The sequence below is a fragment of the Plecotus auritus genome, assembly GCF_963455305.1.
Source record: "Plecotus auritus genome assembly, chromosome: 10".
NCBI classification, from domain to species: domain Eukaryota; kingdom Metazoa; phylum Chordata; class Mammalia; order Chiroptera; family Vespertilionidae; genus Plecotus; species Plecotus auritus.
Genome location: NC_137785.1, coordinates 12,692,969 through 12,717,311, shown reverse-complemented (window position 1 = coordinate 12,717,311; position 24,343 = coordinate 12,692,969). Strand labels below are relative to the sequence as shown.

The window sequence follows — 24,343 nt, the reverse complement described above, 5'->3', positions numbered from 1 at the left end:
AGGCCACACCCACGGCGCCCGGGACACGGCTCCCCGCGCCCCCTGGCGGCCACTCGGGAGCGGGGCGGGCTGCGGGCCGAGGTGGCGGGCGCCCGCGTTCCCGGGGCCCGGCTCCTTCCCGAGGCTCCGCTGTGCGACTCCGCGGGCTCCTCCCCTCTCTGCGCCTCTGCCTTTCTGAGCCCAGAGCGGCCTTCACGAGGCCCCGGACCCCGTGGATGGGTGCCAGGGCCGCTGAGCTTCCTTCCTTATTTGTAAACAGTGAAGACTTAGTTGAGTCCAAGACGAAGCGCAGGGGTGAGGCAGCGGCAAGAGCTAACGTTTAGATGCCAGGCACAATCGTAAGCGCTTCGCAGGAATATATTACCTCGTTTGTTCTTCAGGAAAGTCTATGAGACAGATGTACTGTTAGCATCCCCATTTTACAGACGGGGAAACTGAGGCAGAGCTCCGCAGCTTGCCAAGATGAACGCCTCTGCGTGTGCGCCTGCAGAGTCCTGACAGTGTGTTTCTCACATTCCTCGCATGTGCATTCCTATGCTTCCAACCTCCACATTCCGAAAGCTCTTGGATTTCCAGGATTCCAGGGTTGGTACATTGACCGGCCAAGCGTTCTGAGATTGGAACGTGTCTTGCCCCGAATCTGCCAGTAATGGTTCCGATTTTCCTTTTCTAAGAAGACTATTTTAAAAAATAATACTCAGATTTAAAAATATTCCTGGGCATCTGGGAATGATGTTTGGCTGGGGCGAGAGCCAAGTACCTAACGCCCGCGGCGGACGGGAATCCGCAGAGGAGGGAGGAGCCATTTACCCTTTCTCAAGATGGCTGCCTCCCTGCCCCTTGGCTCCTCCCATCCACTTTACCAAGATGGCGGCCACCGAATTGAGTCCCGGAAGTGAGCGGGAGATCTGCGCGCGCATGCCCCATACCGGATTTCCGCCGCCGGCAGCTGGAGTCTTCCTTTAACAAGATGGCGGCAGGAAGCAGTGGCGGTAGCGGCAAGCTCCGCTCGAAAAGCGAGGCCGATTCCGGCTTCCTGGGGCTGCGGCCCACTTCGGTGGACCCAGCGCTGAGGCGGCGGCGGCGAGGCCCAAGAAATAAGAAGCGGGGCTGGCGGCGGCTTGCGCAGGAGCCGCTGGGGCTGGAAATCGATCAATTCCTAGAGGACGTGCGGCTACAGGAGCGCACGAGCGGGTGTGTGGGGCGGGACTTCCGGCTGTTGGGCCACGGTCTGTATGATCCGGGGAGACCGAGAGAGCGGGGGACTCCTAGGGTGCCGGGAGCGTCTGTGCTGGGGACACTGGGTGGGCGGCTGAGGGACTTGGTAGGGTTACCAGGTACGGGACTCCCAGTTAATTTAGAATTCAGGTAAACCTGTACTGTAATTTTCTAGAGTCTTTATGACCCATGCACCCAGCCTGGCGTAGTGGACTTTAAGTATTGCGTTCTGTAAACCGCCGGGAAAAGCCTTAGCCTGAAGGGGTCCCACCCCAGCTAGACGATGCTTAAATGAGCATAAGCGGAAGCTGGGCCCTCCCTGCGAGGCGAAACCTACTCCTTCCGCAGCACCTTGCTCCCTCCCGGACATCTGTGGCTGACATTCTGTATTTCCATCTCCCAGTGGCTTGGTATCGGAGGCCCCCGATGATAAACTCTTCTTCGTGGATACTGGCCCCAAGGACAGAGGTGAGGAAGGGCTTTGTGGCGTTGCTAGGCAATGATTGGTGTTGTCTAGCCCACCTCAGCCTCTGAGAGTCTGCGCGGATGACTTGGCTTGGATGGCAGAGACTTCCTAAGAGGGGCTTCACTGTAAACTGGAAGGTTTGGAGTGGGCCCGGGTCGCGCACCTCTGACATGAGGCCATCATGTATCAAAAAAGACTTACTCCCGGCACCTGGGTGCAGGGGGGCTGAGCCCGAGAAAGGCATCAGCGAAGAGAGCAGGGAGAGAGGTTTTTATTACTCCTTGCTGGCTCCGTCCTTGGTTCCTCCCATGCCAGGTGTCTTCTGGTTATCTGAGCTATGTGGTGCTCAGGGCTGCAAGCTTCCTGCAAGATCTCTGCTGAGCACAATAAGTCTTTCTCTGCCCCGTTTTGTTCTCTTTAACCCTTTCACAAACAAGAGGACCTGGGATGAGCAGAAAGCAGGCCAGGCCCTCACTTAAAGGAGTCGGGTTTCCTTTTTGAGGTATCAGATCTCAGTGCACAGACGAGCCAGCGGGGGTCTGTCTGGATGAGTAGATTAGACGTAAAATAGTGGGGCTCATCACTTTGCCGAAAAGCAAGTCAAGGACCTGCAGTAAAGGAATCAGACCAATTTTAGTTAATAAAACGTGCTTTCAATAAAATATATATAAAAAAAATAAAACGTGCTTTAATAAGAAGTAGAGGGCCCACTAGAAGGAGTAGGTGAGAAACTGGTCTCAACCCGCTGGTTATAATTTGCCGGAATGCAGGGCCCGGAGGTGCTGAGACAGGTGGGGAAGTGAGTGAGGGATAGTGGGGGTGTCTGTCGGCACCTGGAAACCCCTGGAAACCGACCGAGGACAGCACCTGCTGTAACGGGGGGGACGGAGCAGGCGAAGGGGTCTGCTTTCATGGGAACGCTGACAGCCGTGTCGAGCAAGTGGCAAGCGGCTTTAGCAGCAGGACACCCTTCCCGGTCATGTTGGAGATCAGTCAAGGGACCTGTTCTCACCAAAGCGAGCGGACCCCTGTCAGTGAGAGGGGCCGGGCCCGCTTTCAGGCAGAGGAGACCTTCAGCGAGGGAAGGGTGGCTGCTGACGAGGTGGGTTTCACAAGGGTGGATGTGGGCTCAGGCAGGGCAGTCGGGACCTGCCCCGTGGCCGGGTGAGGAAGCAGGGAAGGCTGCGCCGGTGGGAAGGTCTCGGGAGCAGGAGGGGTGTGTGCAGGTTCTGCTTTAGGTTAAAAAGAAGGCAGAGAGGCGGCAGTGGCTGCGAGCTCACGGGCTGTCAGTGCTTGACGCCCACACCGCCCTGCGAGGTCGGCGTTAACATCTCATTTTGGAGCGCAGAGGAGCAAAGTCGTTTTCCCGCGGTCCCACAGTGAACGGGAGGGAACGGGTTTTGTCCTGGAGTTCTTGCTTCTCACTGTGAGGTTTTAGAAGTAAAAGGCTGTTGTGCTGAGAATCGGCCATGTCGGGTCCTGAGCCCAGCGTCCTGGCCTCGTCACTTTGTCACCTGGCCACCTGCTCCCTTCCTTGGTCTTACTGGTTCTGTGGCCATGTCCCCGCTGTGACCGGAAGCCTCTTGTGTGTGGGGCTGTGGGGCTGACTCCCTCTGCGCCCAGCACAGGGTGGTCTAGCTGGCCCCGGGGGAATGTGTGTGGTGGGGGGCAGAGCCTTGGGGGCGTCCTTCCCCAGGCAGGGGCCGGAGTCAGCCCGGGGCCCCCAAGTCTGCTGGGACGCAGGTCCCATGGAATGGCACTGTGGTGGGTGAGGAGCTGGTCTTGGGACAGGTGGAGGCCTAGGCCTGATTCCTCTCCTTCTCCACGCCCAGAGCGCGACAGGAAGAGGACCAAAGGCCAGAAGAGGCCACTGCTCCTCAAGAAACCCCTGCGGGTCGACCTGGTGTTAGAGAACACATCCAAGATCCCTGCCCCCAAAGAGTGAGTGCCCCACACTCTGGGCCCTGCTTTCCCGCTGGGCGTGGGCCTCCTGCCATTGTAGCAGCCCCTCTCACTTCCTGGCCCTGAAGGAGCTCCTGGGGAGGGAGGGGGGGAGGGTGGGTCACTTGGAGTGCCGGGATGGGGTCAGATTTGGCCTTTGGAGAACGATTGGAGGGAGTGAGGCAGGGCCCGGGGGCTGTGGCTGGAGCAGACATGGATGGGACCTGGACCTGCCAGGGACTCTGGATGGGGGTGGTGGGGGGGCGGGGGCGGAGGTGGGTCAGGCCAGGCTTAGTGACTGACCCCTGGAGGAGGGGCAGGCGGTGGGTGGACAGTGGGTGGAGGGTGGGGCCGGCCCTGAGATGGGAGTGTGGCAGGAGGAGGGGCAGTGCTGAGGTTGGTGTTGTGTGGTGTGAGGTGCCTGGGAGACATGGGGCAAGGGCCCCAGAGGCGTTGCTTTTTGGGTCTCAGGCTCAGAGAGGCCTGGGCTGGAGACAGACTGGGGAGATGCTCCCTAAAGCTGCTGGGAGGAAGCTGGCCTGGGGAGGGTGCCTGGAGGCGGGGTGCTGAGTGGTGGTGGGGAGCCCGACTCGGGGAGCCGGGCCCTTCCCAGGCTCCCCTCACCCACTTTGCCTGTGTGCTTCCCTTGCCCAGCATCCTTGCCCACCAGGTCCCCAACGCCAAGAAGCTCAAGCGGAAGGAGCAGCTATGGGAGAGGCTGGCAAAGCAGGGCGAGCTGCCCCGAGAGGTGCGCAGGGCACAGGCCCGGCTCCGCAGCCCTCCTGTGGCCAAAGCCAGGCCCGGGCCCCAGGACACCGTGGAGCGGCCCTTCTACGACCTCTGGGCCACAGACAGTGAGTGCCGCTGTCACCTGTGGGCAGGCGCAGGCCGTGCGTGATGTCTAAGGAGTGCCCTGCGGGTGTTCTCCACCCTCCGCGGCAGAGTCTGGAAGTGGCGCCCTGAGGGCCGGCTCCCACTCTCAGCCCCACGCTCTCCTGCCTTCGGGAGCCCGCCAGCTGCTTTTTGCCTGGCTTTCGAGGCCCCTCAGGGTCTGAGAGTCAGTTCTTCCCTTGCCCGGGCTTCAGAGCCATCTTTGTGAAAAGGGAGGGTCAGAGGGGGTCATGGCGGTTCCCCACACGGGCCAGCCCCCAGCACCTCTGTCTCCGCAGACCCTCTGGAGCGGCCGCTGGCTGGCCAGGACCCCTTCTTCCTGGAGCAGACCAAGAAGAAAGGAGTGAAGGTGAGGCTGCGCCCAAGTGGCGTTCCACTTAGGGGTGAGGGGCTGGGGAGCGGGGGACGGCTCTGCATTTGGGCCGCAGAGCTCGGGGCTCAGACACACCTGGCTAGTTGCCTTGAAGGGAGAGAGCAGGTGCTTCAGGGAAGCCCTTGCTGCAGAGAAGATGGTACTGAGTGTTAGGGACCTGGGGAGTCTCCAGGCCAGATTGTGTGTGTGTGTGCCGGGGAGGGGGGGGGCGGGGGAGGGTTCTGCAGGAGTCCTCTGCGGGGTGGGGAGAGGTGGGGGGAAGGCAGAGGGAGCAGCTCAGGATTCAGAGTTTTATTCTGCTGATGTTTAGTTGCAAAGGAGAAGGTGGGATCTGGGCTCTGAGGAGAGGGGCTTGAGGTGGGAGGGGAACGAGGGCAGGGTATCCAGAGTGACCCCCAGCTTCTGCTGGGGCGGCCAGACGGGCAGGGGGCAGGGACGAGGAAAGGCCGCAAGTGGAGGTGCTGTGAGGGTGCTGCTCAGCCCGGAGGGAGACTCGCATCACTGGGGTCTGGTTCAGATGCAGAGGGTCCGAGTGGGCCCGGGATTGTGTGGCTCTCACAGGTCCCCGGGGGGTGGAGGGCTGCACTGTGAGTCTCCGCAGGCGCTGCTCTGACAGGCACTGCTGCAGGGTCAGTGACAGACCGTGGAGACCAAGTCAGGTGTCACCCACCCCTGCCCACCCTGGGGGTCACAGGGACTGGTCTCGGAAAGGTGGGCAGAGCCCCCGCAGGGAGCTGGCTGGTCCTGGGGATGCCACTCCCGGGGAACCAGGTGGCCATTGTCCCAGACACAGGCTCCCACGGCACCTCCCAGCCCGGAGCTCGTGAGGAGGGAGTCCTGGTACTCCCAGGCCTCACCTGCTTTGCGTTTTGTCCAGCGGCCGCCGCGTCTCCACGCCAAGCCGTCCCAGGTGCCTGCTGTGGAGGTGACACCCTCCGGAGCCTCCTACAACCCGTCCTTTGAGGACCACCAGGTACACAGCCCTCTCCTCAGCCGGCGCCTAAGCCGCGGGGTCGGCGTTCCCTTGCCTGGCACGTTCTCCGTGCCCACCCAGAGCTGGGGCTCAGAGTGACCCCGTTAGTCCCAGGCCTGTCCTCCTGGGGCTTGCAGTCCAGCGGAGGAGACAGTGACGACCCAAAGGCGGGGCTGGGAAGGGGAACCCAGAGGGGCCACCACACCGAGCCTTGGGGGTCAGGAGGGCTTCGTGGAGGAGGGGACACAGCTGAGGATGGGGCAGTGTGCTGTGGGAAGAGGAGAGCGGGCGTCTCAGGCCGGCACAGTGGGTACAGCTTTGGGGAAGCTCACGGCACGTCGGTGCAGAGCCTTAGTAAACGGTTAACAGGCTCCCTGTGACCAAGTGAGGTTTGTCTGAGGCCGAGGGCAGTTTAGCAACAAGAAACCTGGCTGTGGAGTCACTGTTCGTCTCACAGACGTTTGTTGAGCACAGGTGTGAACAGTGGGGACACTCCCTTGGGGAGCACATGTTCCGGAGAGAAATGAGGTCATGAGTAGATGCAGGACACGCGTGAATGCTGTTCCACATCGTGCATTAGAGGGTGTCTGAGCAGCAGGAGTGGAGGGCGGGCCCCACATGGTAGCGGCGTGGTGTCTGCAGAAACAGATGCCGCGCCCAGGTGGTGGGAGGAGGAGCCTGGCCGCAGTCTGCTCCCCTCGGACAGGAGGGGCGGCGTGGGTGCTGGGGAGGAGGAGGGAAGATCAGTCATTTTTTAAAAGTATAATGCTTTGCAGAGATGTGATTCCTGTGCCATAGGATTTGCCCGCTTAGGGGCACATGTCGGTGGGGCCGGGTATATGCGCTGAGCGCTATAGACCTCACCGCAATGCTCATCGCCCCCGTCCTGTCCTCCCGTCTTAGGCACCACCACGCTCTTTCCTGCTCACGGATTTGCCGTGTCTGGGTGTTTCATGTAAATGAAACCACGGTGTGTGCAGCCCAGACTGTCCTTTATGGGAACTGGCAGGGAAGCCAGGAGCCCCCTCTGGCCGCTGCGGGGAGGGCGGGTGAGGCTGTAACTGGGGAACCAGGTCTGTAACTCCCGGAGAGGCCCCGGGGGCTCCGCCCTTACTCTACCCCGTCCCTCCCAGACGCTGCTCTGGGAAGCCCACGAGGTCGAGCTGCAGCGGCAGAGGGAGGTGGAGAAGCTGGAGCGGCAGCTGGCCCTGCCCCCCGCCGAGCAGGCCGCCACCCAGGTGAGCCCACACCTGCCCACCCTCCCCTCCTCCGAGTCTCCCCCTCGGCTGTCCCCTGACACCCTTCCTGTCCACTGACACCCTCTCTCCCCCAGGAGTCTACATTTGAGGAGATGTGCCAGGGTCTGCTGGAGGAGTCGGATGGGGAAGGGGAGCCAGGCCAGGGCCAGGGGCCCGAGGGGGCTGGAGACCAGGCCAGAGATGACCAGTTCGGAGGAGCCGAGGCCGCCACACCTGCCCGCCTGGCCGCTGTGGAGAAGAAGACGGAGCAGCAGCGTCGGCGGGAAAAGGCCGCCCGGATGCTGGTGAGCACCGTGGGCTCGGGTCTGCTCTCTCTGCTCCCGCAGCCTGATTTCTTTTGTCTTCAGCCCACTTTCTATCGTGTCCGCAGCCCGCCCTCTCTGGTCCCTGCAGCCCGCCCTCTGGTCCCACACCCCGCTTCTTAATCCCCGAAGCTTTCCATTTGGGATCTTCGCAGCTGCTCTGCCACTGAATGAGACTATTTCCCAGCGCCCTCCAGACACCACTCTGGGTTCAGGGGGTGCTGGGGGACAGGCTAGACCCAGGTCCTCCTGCCCATTTGGGGCATTGGGGTTGATGGGTGAGGAGGGTTCGGGGAGACCACAGCTGTGAGGACACGAGCAGCTGGCTTGTTGTGACCTGGGCTCAGGTGGCCAGGAGCGCCATCCTGTGGGAGGTGGCGGAGGGCCCAGGTGGCGACCAGAGGGGCAGAGGGCGCTGCGCTGAGGCCTGACTCCGCCTCCTGCAGCGGGTACAGCAGGCCGCGGTGCGGGCCGCCCGGCTGCGGCACCAGGAGCTCTTCAGGCTGCGCGGGATTAAGGCCCAGGTGGCACAGCGGCTGGCGGAGCTGGCGCGGCGGCGGGAACGACGGAGGGCACAGCGGCTGGCCGAGGCCGACAAGCCCCGCAGGCTGGGGCGGCTCAAGTGAGGCCCGGGGGGATCCTCGGGGAGGCCGGCAGGGGTCCTGATCCCCCATCCCAGTGCCCTGCCTGTGCTCAGCCTGGCCCTCCTGCGAGACCATGTCTCCCCCGAAGCCCCGTGTCCTCAGAGGCCCACTGCCCAGCCCACTCCCCAAGAGGGGTCTTTGGACTCTGCCTGTCCCGGCCCCTGAACGCCCTGCCCTGCTCTCCAGGTACCAGGCCCCCGACATCGACGTGCAGCTCAGCTCGGAGCTGGCCGACTCGCTCCGGACCCTGAAGGTACTGGCCCAGCTGGGGGTGCTGAGGGCTGTGCGGGAGAGCCCGTGCCCGGTGATGACATCATCCTTGCTCCCCGTGCCCCCCAGGGGCTGTGGGCGACACTATGGCTGCCCCCAGGCTGGGCCAGTGGGGCTGATGCCTGGGGGCTGAGGGCACGGGTGAGGTTGCGGTCCCCAGGGTTGAGGGGCAGCTGATGTGATGGGTTCAGAGGCCTTTCGTCCCAGCCAGGCCCTGTCGCAGCCCCTGGTCTGCCGCCCTTGTCCTCTCCAGTCCCAGAGGGTCACTCTGAAGCGCAGAAGGGACCGTGTTCCTCCCCCACTTGGAACTTCCATGGCTCCCCAGTGCCCCGGGAGGGAGCCCAGTGTCCACCCGGCCACTGGCCTGCAGCCCCGTGCTGCCTCAGGGGCCTGCTGTGCCCTTTGACCCCTGGCCTGGCCTCGCCGCTCCCTCTGCCTGTGCACCCCCTTCCATCGCACCGGCCTCCTTCCTATGATCTTCCAAACCCAGCTCAGGCAGTGGGAGGTCAGTACCGTCACCCCGGGAGCTCAGGGCCAGCTGAGCCCTGGTGCCCGAGGCTCTGCTGGCGGGAAACCTGTAGTGAGCCTCCCCTGAGCCCTGGCTGGACCCTCAGGGAGAGGTCAGAGGCCTTGGGTTCTGCCAGCGCCCAGTGACACCTCCTCTGTCTCCCGCAGCCCGAGGGCAACATCCTCCGTGACCGGTTCAAGAGCTTCCAGAGGAGAAACATGATCGAGCCCCGGGAGAGAGCCAAGTGAGGGCCGCTGCCTGGGAGGCGGGGGCCTCGGAGGCTGCCTGTGGGGGCCCCCCAGCGTTTGGTGGGCCTGCGCCACCGACCAACTCTCTCTCCTTGTTTTCCAGGTTCAAGCGCAAGTACAAAGTGAAGCTCGTGGAGAAGCGGGCGTTCCGGGAGATCCAGTGAGTGATGCCCCCTTCTCCTTCCTGTGGCATCCACGGGGTCTCCAGGCCTGTCCCAAACCTGGTAACTGTGCACCAGATGCACCTGAACCCAGAGTTGGGGGGCAGGAGGGTCCCCAAAAGGAAATGGAAGAGCCCAAACCAGAGGGGGGTGTCAAGTGGGTGAGAACATGGGGCCCCCACTGCCCTCGTCCACCCTCAGCCCCCTCCTCTGTCCCCAGGTTGTAGCTGATGCTGGATGCGGAGCCTCACCCTTCAATAAAGCACCTTCGGACCAACACTTGGGCCTCGTGTGTTACTCCCCCTGCTGTGGGCAGCTTCTCTGTTCCCCCACTAGCTCACAGGGATGTAGGTTCCAGAACCTTCATGTCCTCTAACCCTGGTGAGAACCCAGGGCTAGCAGAGGGCCTGTCCCTTGGGAACAAAGTGGGCCATCCTTTCCCAAGAGGAGGGTCTGAGAGGAGACGCGCTGGCAGGCTGGGCAGGAGCGGAGGTCCACACCTGGGTTTCTGGCTTGGGGAGCCCCCTGCCCTGGCCCAGACGGTGAGGGGCGGGTCTTGATGACAGGCCTGTCACAGTGGGAGTGGCTTTCAGGCAGAGCCCTCACACCCACCCAGTTAAGGGCGCTAGACTTACCCATTTTACAGGCAAGGGAACAGCATGGAAAGAGACTTTTCCTTCCCCCACACACCTATGTAATACTTTTCGAAACCTTAATTCTCCAAGTACCAACGGACTGTTGTCACTGTTAGTCATGGATACGGTGCACGAACACCAAAACCCGTGGCTGTCATCCGTGACCTGCCCTCCACCCTCTCTGCAGAGCTGGCTGTCACTGCAGTTGGGGCAAAGGGAGCCATTATGTCCCGTGTGCCACTATTAAAAACCGTACATGTCCGTGTGAAAATAAAATTATTTTTGATTTTTCTTGGGTAGAATCATACCATGCGTGGTTTCTAACTTGCCTTGTAGTGCATAGTAGAGAACAAGCGGGGTCTACAAGGCGCTTCCTGTTCTTTCTCACAGTTCATGGACTTCTGCAATAGAGCGTGTCCCGATTCCACTCAGCCGCCCATATTGCCCCTAGTGGCGCTGGAACGAATAGCTGCACTTGCCATGTCACGTGTCTAGGACAAGAGCCTGGAGTGAGTCTGGGCTGAAGGGAAGTGTATCTAAGGGGTCATTTGCCGAGTGAGCCAAATTGTTCTCTGTAGGCTGTGCTGACCATTACCCTCCAGCCGCATAGAGTCCACTTGTTCCCTGGTGGCTTCACGACCACATGATCCTGCTGTTTACCTTGTGCCCCTGAGGTCGAGCATCTCTGTAGGATCACTGGCAAGTTCCTCTTCTGTGCACGTTCAAACCTTTTGACCATTTTCTTCCTAGGCCGTTTGTCATTTTCTTGCTTATTTGTAGTGGCTCTTTATTTATTACAGATCTGAAGTCTGGCATACATACTCCAAACATTTCTTCTGGGCTATTCCTTTTGACTTTGTCTAGGGTATCTTTTGTAAGAAACAAGTGTTCAGTATGTTTAGTTTTCTGTTAAAACATTTTTTATTGCGGCTGCTTGTAAAGGTTTTTCCGGGACAAGATACTTATAAAAATAGAGCAAGCAATTTAGAAAATAAATTGGTGAAGGGGGAGACTTTCAGAGCCACCCCCACCCCCCCTCAACATCCTGTAAAACATCATGACTAAGGAACTGTTCCCCTCTCCTGTCTTAAAAATAAGAGGGAACGTTGTACAGACAAAACAGCTTGGTGGGGGCAGTTTGGGTGCGGGAAAGGTAGGATGGTAGGTTGAGGTGAAAATGAAAGCTTCCAGGTGCCTGCTAAAGAGCCACAACCTATGTAAAACTCAACAATAAAGATTTTTTTTTAAAGCCTTAAGCCCTGGCCTCTGACCCAGTAAACATCCTGGGGAATGAATCTGAGGAACCTGCTGGGAGAAGGGAGGAAACTCTTAATGTCCAGAGGTGGCCATCAGCGCATCCGCCGAATTCATGGATGGGGTGAGGTGGTCACAGCTGCTCAAGGTCAAATCCTGCAGCCTGGACGTGAGGCCGAGTCTGCAGGAGATTCACGCTGTTTCATGGCCTGGGGAAACGTGCCCGTGTGCAAAAACAGTTCTGTGGCAAAGGCATGTGCGTGCTTCACTGCACATCAATTACATTTCACATCTGAATTTTACGGCAAAAGGAAAAGACTTGGGGATGCTGAACTCTAGTTAAACGATTTGCAAGCTGAACTGATGCCTGTGGCTTCCTTGGAAGTGCATAAAACAATCGGGATGAATGGGCGGATGCAGAAAAACCCGTGTGGCTCTGGTTGAGGGTCGACTTAGGAACCAAGGGTCACAGTTCGATTCCCCGTCAGAGCACATGCCCGGGTTGTGGGCTTGATCCCCTGTGGGAGGAATGTAGGAGTGGCCAATTGATTGATGATTCTCTCATTATTGATGTTTCTCTCCTTCTTTGAAATCAATAAAAATACTTTTAAAAAACAAAACCAGAGTACAGTGAACTATGAATGGCAGGATCTCGGTGGTAGGGTATATGGAAAGCTTGACTGCTGTTTGAAAATACCCCTAATAATTTGGGAGACAGGCACATGGGCTTGAGTGAGATGCCAAGGGAGCTTGTTTTGGCCACTTATTTGCGCTGGTTCCTTCCAAGGCCCTGCGTCGCCTTTTTTTTTTTTTTTTTTAAATATATTTTATTGATTTTTTACAGAAAGGAAGGGAGAGGGATAGAGAGTTAGAAACATCGATCAGCTGCCTCCTGCACACCCCCTACTGGGGACGTGCCTGCAACCAAGGTACATGCCCTTGACCGGAATCGAACCTGGGACCTTTCAGTCCGCAGGCTGACGCTCTATCCATTGAGCCAAACTGGTTTCGGCTCTGCGTCGCCTTTTGAATTTGTAACTTTTCCTAAAGGGGTTCCCCAAACTGGAAAGCTTCAGGCGTCACAAAACCTGGACCTGCCTCTGTGCTATAAAACAGCTGGGAAGGCCTACCCACTAACGGGGTAATCTACATCGCAGAATGAGGACGACCTGACTCTTTCAGAGGACGGAGGTCCCCTGTAGGCGGCAGCCTAGAATGGTTAAGAGCTGGGGTTTGGGGTCCAGAGTCCTGATTTCAAATCCCAGCTCAGTTGCATATCCGCTGTGTGACCTTGTGAAGGTTACCCACCCTCTCTGTGCTTCAGGGTTCCTATTCGCAAAATGGACATCATGATATTACCCACCTCACTGGTTTATCGCAAGGACAAACAGTCGGCATCTGAAAGCGCTTGGAACGGGGCCTGGCACAGGGTAAATCCTAGATGAGTGTTCACTATTAAAACAATGTTAGGGAAAAAACAAAAATGTCTTTAAAAAAAAAAAAAAGCATGGAAACTTGCAATCTGTGCCAAAGACCCCTCACAAAGACTTTACCTTTTGGCCCACTGATTGCACTCTTGGGAACGTGCCCTAAGGAAGTGGCCGGAAACTTGGGGAAAAGCATAATGCAGAGGCAGGTCCCCCAGAGCGCGGTGTAGAATGGAAGGAAATGTGGTCATGGACTCAGGCAGCCCTGGCCAGGGAGGGAGACTCTGTGGCCGCTAACCCAGGGGTAGGATGCACGCGCAATAACGGATTTGTTTATGTTCTGATGCTTTGTGGACAAACAGGTCCGCACGGGCTCATCAGCCTGACCCTGCCCACGGTCTCTGTGGGGATCCCAGGGGCTGCTTTCTCCTTCCTGTGACTTTTCCCAGTGTCTCTAACTTTTCTATCACAGAGAAAAGTTAAAAAAAAAAAAAGGAATTAGAAATGTGGACAGAGATTCCTTGATGTACGCCAAGATGCCTGCTGCTGTGCTATCTGCAAGATCAGAAAGAGAAAGTCCCAGTGTAGAGCAATAAGAAATGGGCTTTGACAAGTGGGATGCCTACACTTGGGGTATTTCCCTACCATTTAGGAAAGATCAGCTTTTGGAAGGATTTTTAACGATCTGGGGGGAAACTTACGATCTGTCCCAGAGAACTGTTAAATGGGGAAAGGGCACAATATGACCCCGACTAGTTTACAACGTTATAAACACACAGGCAGAGAAGGCCCGGGAGGACGGACGCTGGGGCTGCGGGCCACACTTGGAAGGGGAATGATGGGGATTGTTACTGTGAATGCTGAGAAAGAAGACACCCACTAAGAAGGACTCCTGGTGGCTAACTGGGCTCAAATTAAAACAAACAGACTAACCAGCCATTTCCACACAGAGGCCTCTCATGTAAATTGCATTTCAGGGAGAAAACTGCATTGGGCTACCTGCCTCTGCACTGAACTGCCTGCCCGTTCTGTTTCTGCCATGTGGTCCATAAAGCAGTTCCGGGAATCCTATTTCAACCAATAGGATGGAGGCTTTCCCCATTCGTTCGGGAGCTGTGCAACTCGACCAGCTAGAGCAACTCCATTCTGACCAATCAGGACAGTGCTTTTTGGACCAATCAAATCGCAAGGACTTGGAGTCCTCATTTGCATGAGGAGAAACTACTCAGGGACCAGGGTTGGGAACTTCTATGTAAGCCAGCTCCCCTGGGCTCCGGGAGCAGTTTCCCTTTCCACCTAACATCGACCGGCCGTGTCTCGCTGGAGCAGAGCGGACAAGTGCAGCGGCGCAAAGCCGACCAAGCAGACCCGCCAGAGGGGCCTGGCCCCGGGCTGCCTCCCTGCGTCATAATTGAGCTGTTTTGCACTGAATAAAATTCCCTTTGTCACCGCACCCCAAATTGGGGGTTCCTGTTGGTGCTGAACTGGTGCCAACGATCATCTGTTGACACTCTCTTCCTCACATCTGCTTTTCTGTGTCTCGGCTTCCTCCCTGTTCTTTTTTGTTTTGTTTTGTTAATCCTCATACGAGGATATTTTCCCATTGACTTAAAAATATATTTTTATTGGTTTCAGAGAAGAAGGTAGAGGGAGAGAGAGAGAAGCATCAGTAATGACAGAGAATCACGGATCGGCAGCTCTTGCATGCCCCCTTCTGGGGGTTAAGCCCACAACCCGGGCATGTGCCTTTGACTGGAATGGAACCAGCTCAGGCCCCACTGACTTTAGAGAGTGGAGAAGGGACGGAGGGAGAGAGAGAGAAACACCAATGCGAGAGAGACACAGTGATTGTTTGCCTCCCACATGCGCTCCAACCCAAGGCCTGGATCCAACCTGCAACCCAGGTACTTGCCCTTGACCGGGAATCAAACCTGAGACCATTCCATGTGCGGGACAATGCTCTAACCATTGAGCACACCAGCCAGGGCTCCCTGCTCTTTATTTTGGGGGACACTGTGGGCTTGGCTGGCCTCCACCACCCGCCTCACTGCCGCCTCACTGCCGAGGCTGGAGCAGGCACTGCATTTCCCAGACACACTTGTCACTGGATTCTGGACACAGATCAGTCCCCGCAGTTACAGTCCCTCCAGAGAGGTGGACGGCAGAAGTGATCCAGGTCACAGGACAATGATCTTGAACCAGGGGTGCCAGTGGTAGCCTCAGAGGAGCATCCCTGGCCTGTGGGTTCTGTGCTGTCTGCCATCCTGGGCATCATCCCCGAGGCCGGGCCCAGAGCCCACTGCTCCACCTCCCAGGGTTCTGTAAGCACCCGGTTCCTTGTATTCAATATCTTCCTGTTTAAAACACCTGGGGTGGTTTCTGTGTATGTTTCAATTCCTGCTGTGACAAGCATGAGCTACTTTTATGTTAAAGAAAATCATTTAAAAATATACATATATGTATACACTAGAGGCCCAGTGCATGAAAATTCATGCACTGGAGGGGGGGTCCCTCAGCCTGGCCTGCCCCCTCTCACAGTCCAGGAGCCCTCAGGGGTGGGAGGCGACCCTGCAATCAGGGGGAAGGAGACACCCTCATCTTTGAGGGAATGACAGTCAATTAGCATATTCCCTCCTTATAGGCTGTGGGCGCTGCCATTTGTGAGGGCATGATGGTCAATTAGCATATTCCCTCTTTATTAGATAGGATATTTTTTATTGATTTCTGAGAGGAAGGGAGAGGGTCAGAGAGTCAGAAACATCAATGATGAGAGAGAATCATTGATTGGCGGCTTCCTGCATGACCCCTACTGGGGATTAAGCCCACAACCCGGGCATGTGCCCTTGATCAGAATCTAACCTGGGACCCTTCAGTCTGCAGGCTGATGCTCTATCCACTGAGCCAAACCAGTTAGGGCAGGGAAAATCATTTAAAAAATTCTAAGAGGTAAGCATGAAACAAAACCGAGTGAAAAGCGGACCTTTTTGCTGTGTTGATTTGCCAACAAAAGAGATGATGGTTCAGAGAAGGCATGGGACTAACCCAAGGCCACATAGACTTGCCAAGAGTCAGGGCCCAGCCAGGACTTCCTTCCTCCGCTTGGAGAGCCTAGCCTTCCACCGAGGCAGGAGCACACAGAGATGGCTGAGGCCTCCACCCCTCGGTGCCTTTCCTGCCCAACATGCTCAGGGTGGGGGGTAGCTGATGGTCTAACAGCCTGTGACCCAAACTCTGGAATGCCACTCACATAAGTCCCCAGACCAGAACCCGGCAACATCACGGATCCCTCCCTTTCACTTATTTATTTATTTAAAAAACATATTTGTATTGATTTCAGAGAGCAAGGAAGAGGGAGAGAGAGATAGAAACATCAAGGATGAGAGAGAACCATTGATCGGCTGCCTCCTGCACGCCTCCCACTGGGGACCGAGCCCGCAATCCGGGCATGTGCCCTTGATCGGAATTGAACCCGGGACCCTCCGGTCCGCAGGCCGATGCTCTATCCACTGAGCCACACCAACCAGGGCTCCTTTCTTTTATTGATGATGTGTCATTTAAGTCTTTAATACTTGTTCCAAATGGACAGAGCTGTTTCTGTCCCAGGTCCTTGTTCTGGTCCCAGTGAGATGATGCTATTGTGACCCTCTTTTTACAGCCCAGGAACTTGAAGCACAGACGAGGGGAGTGGCTTGTTGGGATCTGAGTTCCACCCAAGCCACGTCTATTCTCCCTTTAAAATAGTCCTGCCATTTGGCCCCACACCCTCACCCACCCAGCTACCAAGCCAAAATTCTGAGCCTTCTCCTGATAGCTGACATTTGAGCAGAGACTGGAATAAAACAAGAGAGGCAGCCATACGGACAACACAGGGAAAGCCTTTCCCGTGCAAAGGCCCTGGGGTCGGGAACCTCAGGCAGGGCAAGGAGACCTGGGTGCCTGCAGCCAGGGAGAGAATGAGGCCCATGATGCAACCTGGGACCAGACAGAGTCCCTCTGGCTGCGGGTGGGAAACAGATCGTAGGGGCAAGAGACGAAGCAGGAATAACAGCGAGAAAACAATTGCAATAGTGCAGGGGGTGGTGATGGTGCTGGGTCAGGGTGGAATCAGTGGAGGCGAGAAATGATCAGATTCTGGATCTTTAAAAAAAATATATAGCTATTGCTGGTTTGGCTCAGTGGATAGAGCGTCAGCCTGCAGACTGAAAGGTCCCGGGTTCAATTCCAGTCAAGGGCACATGCCTGGCGGGTTGCGTGCAGGATGCAGCCAATCAATGATTCTCTCTCATCATTGATGTTTCTATCTCTCTCGTCCTCTCTGACATCAATATAAATAAATAAATAAATAAATATATATATATATATATATATATATATATATTGTCAATGATGAGACAGAATCGGCTGCCTCCTGCAGGCCCCACACTGGGGATTGAGTCCACAACCTGGGCATGTGCCCTGGCCGGGAATGGAATCATGACCTCCTGGTCCCTAGGTCGACGCTTAATTCCTCAGCTACACTGGCTGGGCTTTTTTTTTTTAATCCTCAGCCAAGGATATGTTTTTATTGAGAGAGAGAGAGAGAGAGAGAGAGAGAGAGAGAGAGAGAGAGAGAGGGAGAGAGAGAGAGAGAAACATCGATGTGAGAGAGAAACATCAATCAGTTGCCTCTCAGCAGGGATCAACCTGAAACCCAGGTGTGTGCCCTGACCGGGAATCGAACTCACAGCCTTTTCCGTGTACAGCATGACACTCCATCCAACCGGGCCACCCGGCCGGGGCTCCGGGTCGTTTTGAAGGTGGAATGACCAATTGGCCAAGAGGCTGCGTGTGGGTGTGAGAGGGAGGGAGGGAGGCCAAGGATGGCCCAAGGGCGTTCTGGTGGAACATCTGGGTGGATGGGGGGCCTCTGCCGAGATGGGACATGGACGGTGCTGGGAACACAGTTCCAGAAAGTGAGGCTCTAACACCCTCCTGGCTGCTGGGGAGATGCAGCGGGAGACAGAGAATGAGTGGAAAGTGAGTGAGTGAATGGATGATTGAATGAAGGGGCATGAGTTAAAAGCCGGTGAGCTGAGATGGGGACAGCTGGTGAGAGTGGGTTTGGGGCCGAGAAACCCGACGGTGGCTGTACTGTGCTTGTCAGTGGGGAGGTAGGGGGAGTGAGTGGGCACAGGGGTTGGAGCTCAGGGACTGGTCTGGGAGAGACGGTGCTGGCGTGGGGATGGGGCCTCTGAGGCAGTGGAGTGGGTACTAAAAGGTGCTGTGGACAAAAGGAGGGAGGAGGGGCTGGGCTGGTGTGGCTCAGAGGTTGAGCGTCAACCTATGAAGCAGGAGGTCGTGGTTTGATTCCTGGTCAGGGCACATGCCTTCCCCAGTGTGGGGCGTGCAGGAGGCAGCCAATCAATGATTCTCTCTCATCATTGATGTTCCTATCTCTCTCTCCCTCTCCCTTCCTCTCTGAAATGAATTAAAATATATATATATATTTTTTTTTTAAAAAAAATATATTTTATTGATTTTTTACAGAGAGGAAAGGAGAGGGATAGAGAGTTAGAAACATCGATGAGATAGAAACATCGATCAGCTGCCTCCTGCACACCTCCCACCGGGGATGTGCCCGCAACCAAGTTACATGCCCTTGACCGGAATCGAACCTGGGACCTTTCAGTCCGCAGGCCGACGCTCTATCCACTGAGCCAAACCGGTTTCGGCTATTTTTTTTTAAAAGAGAGAAGTGGGAGAGGAAGATCAAGTTAAGGGGTGGGAGGAATGAGTGGAACTGAATGAATGAAGAGAGACAGCAAAAAGGACGCAGAGGAAGCAGCCAGAGAGGTGGGGAGAGGGGACCAGGGCGCAGATGAGTCACCATCCCCAGCCCACAAGGCTGGAAGTACCCTCAGGAAGGAGGAGGGTGGTCAGGGGTGAATTTCTGGGAACTGAGCTGCTGGAGGTTGGGGGAGTGGGGTAGTTATGAGGGGGTGGGAGCACCCATGGCGGGGACCCTAGGTGACCACCCCAGGAGCGGTCTCATGGCGCCGCCTGTGGTCCTGAGTGAACATTAACAGCCCTTCTCTCTGAGTGTCCCTTTGTGGACGGTCAAATGCAGGATCTCCCAAGTTCAAGGGGAAGCGATACAGATGCGAGACAGTGGCCGCCAGGGGGCGCCGAGAGCCCACATGGACCGGGCCTGGGAGGTTGCTGCCCGGGTTTCAATTTCATCAGCCCTGTCAGTTCCCCCACAGGGTCACAAGGATCCTGACCTCTGTCACCATCACGAGCTTAGCCTGTTCCAGAACCTCAGAGAAACGGAATCATGCAGCATCACCACACATGAGCCTGGCCCATTCTAGAATCTAGGATTCCTGTCCTCAAAGGAGAGCGAGAAAGCCTCCAGACCAGCCGTGGGCAAACTACGGCCTGTGGGCCGGATCCGGCCCGTTCGGCTGTTCTATCCGGCCCGCGGAGCTGAAAGAGCGGAGGGTTCTCTTGCTCTCCCCTCCGCTCCTTTACTTTGAATTTATATTAGTTCACACAAACACTCCATCCATGCTTTTGTTCCGGCCCTCCGGTCCAGTTTAAGAACCCATTGTGGCCCTCGAGTCAAAAAGTTTGCCCATCCCTGCTCCAGACAAAGAACCCAGAGCTGCCCTCCCTCTACAGCGCGCCCACGCGTCCTCCCTCAGCTGTGATCTCCGCCCTCTCCCTCCCCAGCTCTCAGGGCCTCCGAAGACTTGCAGCCAGGGGAGCAATGACTTGTCCCCGGGCCCCCTTGTTTCTGACTCCCCAGTGAGCCACAGCAGCCCCATGTCCTGCAGCTCCTTCTCCCCGAAGCCCTTCCTGTGTCCTGTCCCTGCTTTAATGAACACACTCTCACAACCACCTGGACTCATGCTGTGAAATCCTTCCCGCGCAAAGTCAAGAACCCACACACTGCCCTGGCTGGTGTCGCTCAGTGGATAGAGCATTGGCCTGTGGACTGAAGGGTCCCCGGTTCGATTCTGGTCAAGGGCACATGCCCAGGTTGCGGGTTTGATTCCCGGTGGGGGGCGTGCAGGAGGCAGCCGATCAATAATTCTCATCATTGATGTTTCTATCTCTCTGTCCCTCTCCCTTCCTCTCTGAAATCAATAAAAATATATTAAAAAAAGAACAACAACAACAACAAAAAGAACCCACATGCTGCAGGCCGGCCCGAGGCAGACTCACTGCAGGCCTGGGCCCATCTGGTAGGTAACACATCTACCCACCCATTCACCCATCCACCCACCCACCCACCGATCCATAAAGAGTGGATGCTATAATGATTCTGTTTCTCTGAGATTGTAGAACAGCTCAAGGAAATTTGAAGAAGAAGAAGAAGAAGAAGAAGAAGAAGAACCGACTGGAAAGGCCTGAGGAGGTGACATCTGAGCAGCAGCCCATGTCACCGGTACCCCGAATGCTTTGGGGCCCCTGCAGGTGCCATATTCCTTGGTGTAGCTCGCACCCAGATACCTGCCCTGGCTCCTGCAGGTCCCATATTCACCAGAGTAGCTCACACCAGGTTCCTGCCACCCACACAGGTATGCACCCTGGCAGGGCACAGTGGGTCCTGTGCAAACTGGAGCGGCCTGGCGGGAACTCGGGGGACTTTGGACAAATCTGCCCCCCTCAGAGAAGAGCCCGTGAGCCCTCCTTTTCGATCAGAAAGATGCCTTTCCCTTTAAGGAAGCCGAGGACAGTCGGAAGAAAAGGAGCCCCCACCTCCACCCCAGCTTGCGGGCATTCTCACCACTCGTGGTGCTTTCCTAGAGAGATAAGGCTTATCGCCGAGAGGAAGATAAGAATTCGCCTGGCGCTGACAAGTGCTTTAGGTCGCTTTCCTGTCTCACAGACGGGGTTTACATGATTCAATTGTTCCCAAGGTTTGTGAACATTCAAATACATGGCCTGTTGTCTGAAAGGTGGTTTTGGTGAAAATTAATGATGCCAGGGACTATTTGCTTAACGTTGCAGTTGTATGACAGATACTTCCCGAGTGTCTGTTGTGTGCCACTCACCAACTGCTCGGCACATTCCAGGGAGGGGACAAAGCAGAAAACCACAGAGGGCGCATTCCGGCCGGGAGACAGCTAAATGCATAAAAAATCCCAGTCAGCAGGCCCTGCTGGTGTTGCTCTGTGGGGAGAGTGTCGGCCTGAGCACCCAAGTGTCACGAGTTTGATTCCTGGTCAAAGGCATGTACCCGGGTGGTGAGTGCTGTCCGTGGCCCTGGTCGCAGCGTGTGCGGGAGACAGCCAATCGATGTGTCTCTCACATCAATGTTCCTCTCCCCCCTCCCTCCCTTCCACGCTCTCTAAAAACCAATGGAAAAGGCTGTGTGTGTGTGTGTGTGTGTGTGTGTGTGTGTGTAGCCATGCTGTTGTGTGTCAATGTCTATCTCCAAGCATAGCAGTGTGGCTGTACTAGTATAGTCTCATAGTGTGTCTTCCCAGGCATGACGGTGTGTGATATTGTTACTGTATTGTTGCAGCTGTGTCTCCTGGGGCGGGTAGGGGTGTGTGTTGGTGTGTGTGTGTCTCCTGGGGCGGGTAGGGGTGTGTGTTGGTGTGTGTATGTCTCTTGGGGCAGGTAGAGGTGTGTGTTAGTGTGTGTGTGTCTCCTGGGGCAGGTAGGGGTGTGTGTTGTGGTGTGTGTGTCTCTTGGGGCGGGTAGGGGTGTGTGTTGGAGTGTGTGTGTCTCCTAGGGCAGGTAGGGGTGTGTGTTGGGGTGTGTGTGTCTCCTGGGGCAAGTAGGGGTGTGTGTTGTGGTGTGTGTGTCTCATGGGGCAGTTAGGGGTGTGTGTTGGTGTGTGTGTGTCTTCTGGGGCGGTTAGGGGTGTGTGTTGGTGTGTGTGTGTCTCCTGGGGCAGGTAGAGGTGTGTGTTGGGGTGTGTGTGTCTCCTGGGGCAGGTAGAGGTGTATGTTGGGGTGTGTGTGTCTCCTGGGGCGGGTAGGGGTGTGTGTGTGTCTCCTGGGGCAGGTAGGGGTGTGTGTTGGGGTGTGTGTGTCTTCTGGGGCATGTAAGGGTGTGTGTTAGTGTGTGTGTGTCCCCTGGGGCAGGTAGGGGTGTGTGTGGGTGTGTGTATGTCTCCTGGGGCGGGTAGAGGTGGGAGTTGGTGTGTGTGTGTCTCCTGGGGCAGGTAGGGGTGTGTGTTGGTGTGTGTGTCTCCTGGAGCAGGTAGGGGTGTGTGTTGGTGTGTGTGTCTCCTGGAGCAGGTAGGGGTGTGTGTTGGTGTGTGTATGTCTTCTGGGGCAGGTAGGGGTGTGTGTTGGTGTGTGTGTCTCCTGGAGCAGGTAGGGGTGTGTGTTGGTGTGTGTGTCTTCTGGAGCAGGTAGGGGTGTGTGTTGGTGTGTGTGTCTCCTGGGGCAGGTAGGGGTGTGTGTTGGTGTGTGTGTCTCCTGGGGCAGGTAGGGGTGTGTGTTGGTGTGTGTGTCTTCTGGAGCAGGTAGGGGTGTGTGTTGGTGTGTGTGTCTCCTGGGGCAGGTAGGGGTGTGTGTTGGTGTGTTTGTGTGTGTGTCCTGGGTGTGTAAGGGTGTGTGTTGGTGTGTGTGTCTCCTGGAGCAGGTAGGGGTGTGTGTTGGTGTGTGTATCTCCTGGGGCAGGTAGGGGTGTGTGTTGGTGTGTGGGGGACATGCCGATGGCATTAGTGATCACATCTGTGGCTGCAGCCGCGCTGCTGTGTATCGGAGCCGCTGACTGGTTTCGGCAGTGTGTCTTGTCTGTAACTGAGTCCCAGCGAGAGCTTGATCTCAGGTGAGCTGTCCTGCCCCTGGCTGTGTGTGTGTGTGTGTGTGTGTGTGTGTGTGTGTGAGAGAGAGAGAGAGAGAGAGAGAGGAGAGACCCACCCAGGAGTCATTACTAATGCCTCCAGCCTCCCCACTTCTGGACAGACAACAGAGACCCCTTTGTTCTCAGCGTTGGAAGAGGTGCCTCTCTTCTCTCGAGGCCCCTGGCAAGTTCTCAGCTGGTCAACAAAACACCCATTGAGCCTCTGCCCAGTGCCTGGACGTGCTGGGAACGTCAGTGGGGCCGCAGACCTGTGACGGCCCGTGACCTGTGACAGCCTGTGACCTGTGACGGCCCGTGACCTGTGACGGCCAATGACCTGTGACGGCCAGTGACCTGTGACGGCCCGTGACCTGTGACGGCCCGTGACCAGCGTGGTTGGGCCAGTGATGTGAGAGCCCAGAGGGGGCACTGGCCCAGCTTGTAATGGTTTTGTTACAAAATACTTTTGGGGGAAAAAGGGAAAACACGATGCACACAGATCTAAAAGTAAACGTTGGTAAAGGTAAGGTGTTACAATCCATTCAAGGGAGATCAAAGAACCGGTACGTTGGTGGATCAAGGGTATTGATCAGTGGTTGAGCATCGACCCATGAACCAAGAGGTCCACAGTTCGATTCCCGGTCAGGGCATGTTCCCCGGGGTCTCGGGCTGGATCCCCAGTAGGGGGCGTGCAGGAGGCGGCCGATGGATGTTTCTCTCTCATTGATGTTTCCATCGCTCTATCCTTCTCCCTTCCTCTCTAAAAATTCAATAAAAACATATTTTTAAAAAGTAAAAACAATATTGAAACAAATGGTGGAAAACATTTGTGGGGGTGTCTTGTGGTCTGAAGGTTTGTGCCCCCAAATCCATATGTTGAGTCCTAACCTCCAAAGGCGATGGTATCAGGCGGTGGGGCCTTTGGTGGTGATCAGGTCAGGAGAGTGGAGGCCTGGTGGATGGAATTAGTGCGCTTAGAAAGAGGCCCAGGGAGGGGGGCCGTTAGAGATCAACCAAAGGACTTGTATGCATGCATATTAGCATAACCAATGGACACAGACACTGGGGGGGGGCGATGGGGGCTTGCCCTTGGGGGTGGGAGTGGTGGGGGGGGGAGGTCAATTGGGGAAAAAGGAGACATATGTAATACTTTAAACAATAAAAAAGGGAAAAAAAAAGAGACCCCCAATTTAAAAATATATATATTTTATTGATTTTTTACAGAGAGGAAGGGAGCGGTATAGGGATAGTTAGAAACATAGATGAGAGGAAAACATCGATCAGCTGCCTTCTGCACACCCCCTACTGGGAATGTGCCCACAACCAAGGTACATGCCCTTGACCGGAATCGAACCTGGGACCCTTCAGTCCACAGGCCGACGCTCTATCCACTGAGCCAAACCGGTTAGGGCGTCCCCAATTTTTTAAAAATATATTTTTATTGATTTCAGAGAGGAAGGGAGATGGAGAGAGAGATAGAAACATCAATGATGGAAGAGAAACATAGATAGGCTGCCTCCTGCATGCCCCACACTGGGCATCGAGCCCACAACCCGGGCATATGGCCTGACTGGGAATCAAACTGTGACCTCCCGGTTCATAGGTCAACGCTCAACCACTGAGCACACACCTGCCGGGCAGGGGGCCCCAGACTGATCCCTCACCCCCCACCCCCGCCCTTGGAGGACACAGCGGGAGGTGCTGGCTGTGAACCTCATAGAGAGCCCCACACCCTCATGCTGCCTGGCACCTTGGCCTTGGGCTTCCAGCCTCCAGAGCTGGGAGAAATCACTTTCTGTTGTTCACGAGTCGCCCAGCCTCTGGTTTGTTTTGTTACAGCAGCTCAAGTGGACTAAGACGGGGAAAGGGTTGTCTCCCCGACGGACGATTCCTTTGCGTGTCTGTAGAGAAGAATTATTTTGCGCTGCCATCGCTTAGCTACAAGGGATGGAGCTGTCGGACAGGTGCCATAGAACCAGGTACA

The 24,343-nt window shown here is 56.3% G+C and overlaps 1 protein-coding gene across 2 annotated transcripts; it reads left to right on the top strand.

Moving 5' to 3' along the window:
* Positions 1-55: 55 nt before the first annotated feature.
* Positions 56-9,533, top strand: NOP53 (NOP53 ribosome biogenesis factor; the record flags this gene model as incomplete). 2 transcript variants are annotated; one of them, XM_080643673.1, is made up of 13 exons in its annotated part: positions 56-1,194; positions 1,622-1,686; positions 3,517-3,625; positions 4,280-4,479; positions 4,795-4,865; positions 5,767-5,862; positions 6,996-7,100; positions 7,196-7,405; positions 7,870-8,045; positions 8,254-8,320; positions 9,013-9,089; positions 9,197-9,253; positions 9,475-9,533. In XM_080643673.1, exons 1-13 carry the CDS (start codon positions 971-973, stop codon positions 9,479-9,481), a joined length of 1,464 nt encoding a protein of 487 aa, XP_080499799.1. In that variant the 5' UTR covers positions 56-970. The 2 variants fall into 2 exon arrangements, with proteins under 2 accessions (XP_080499799.1, XP_080499800.1); XM_080643674.1 differs by lacking the exon at positions 9,475-9,533 and having other exon boundaries at positions 9,197-9,257.
* Between the last annotated feature and the right edge of the window lie 14,810 nt (positions 9,534-24,343).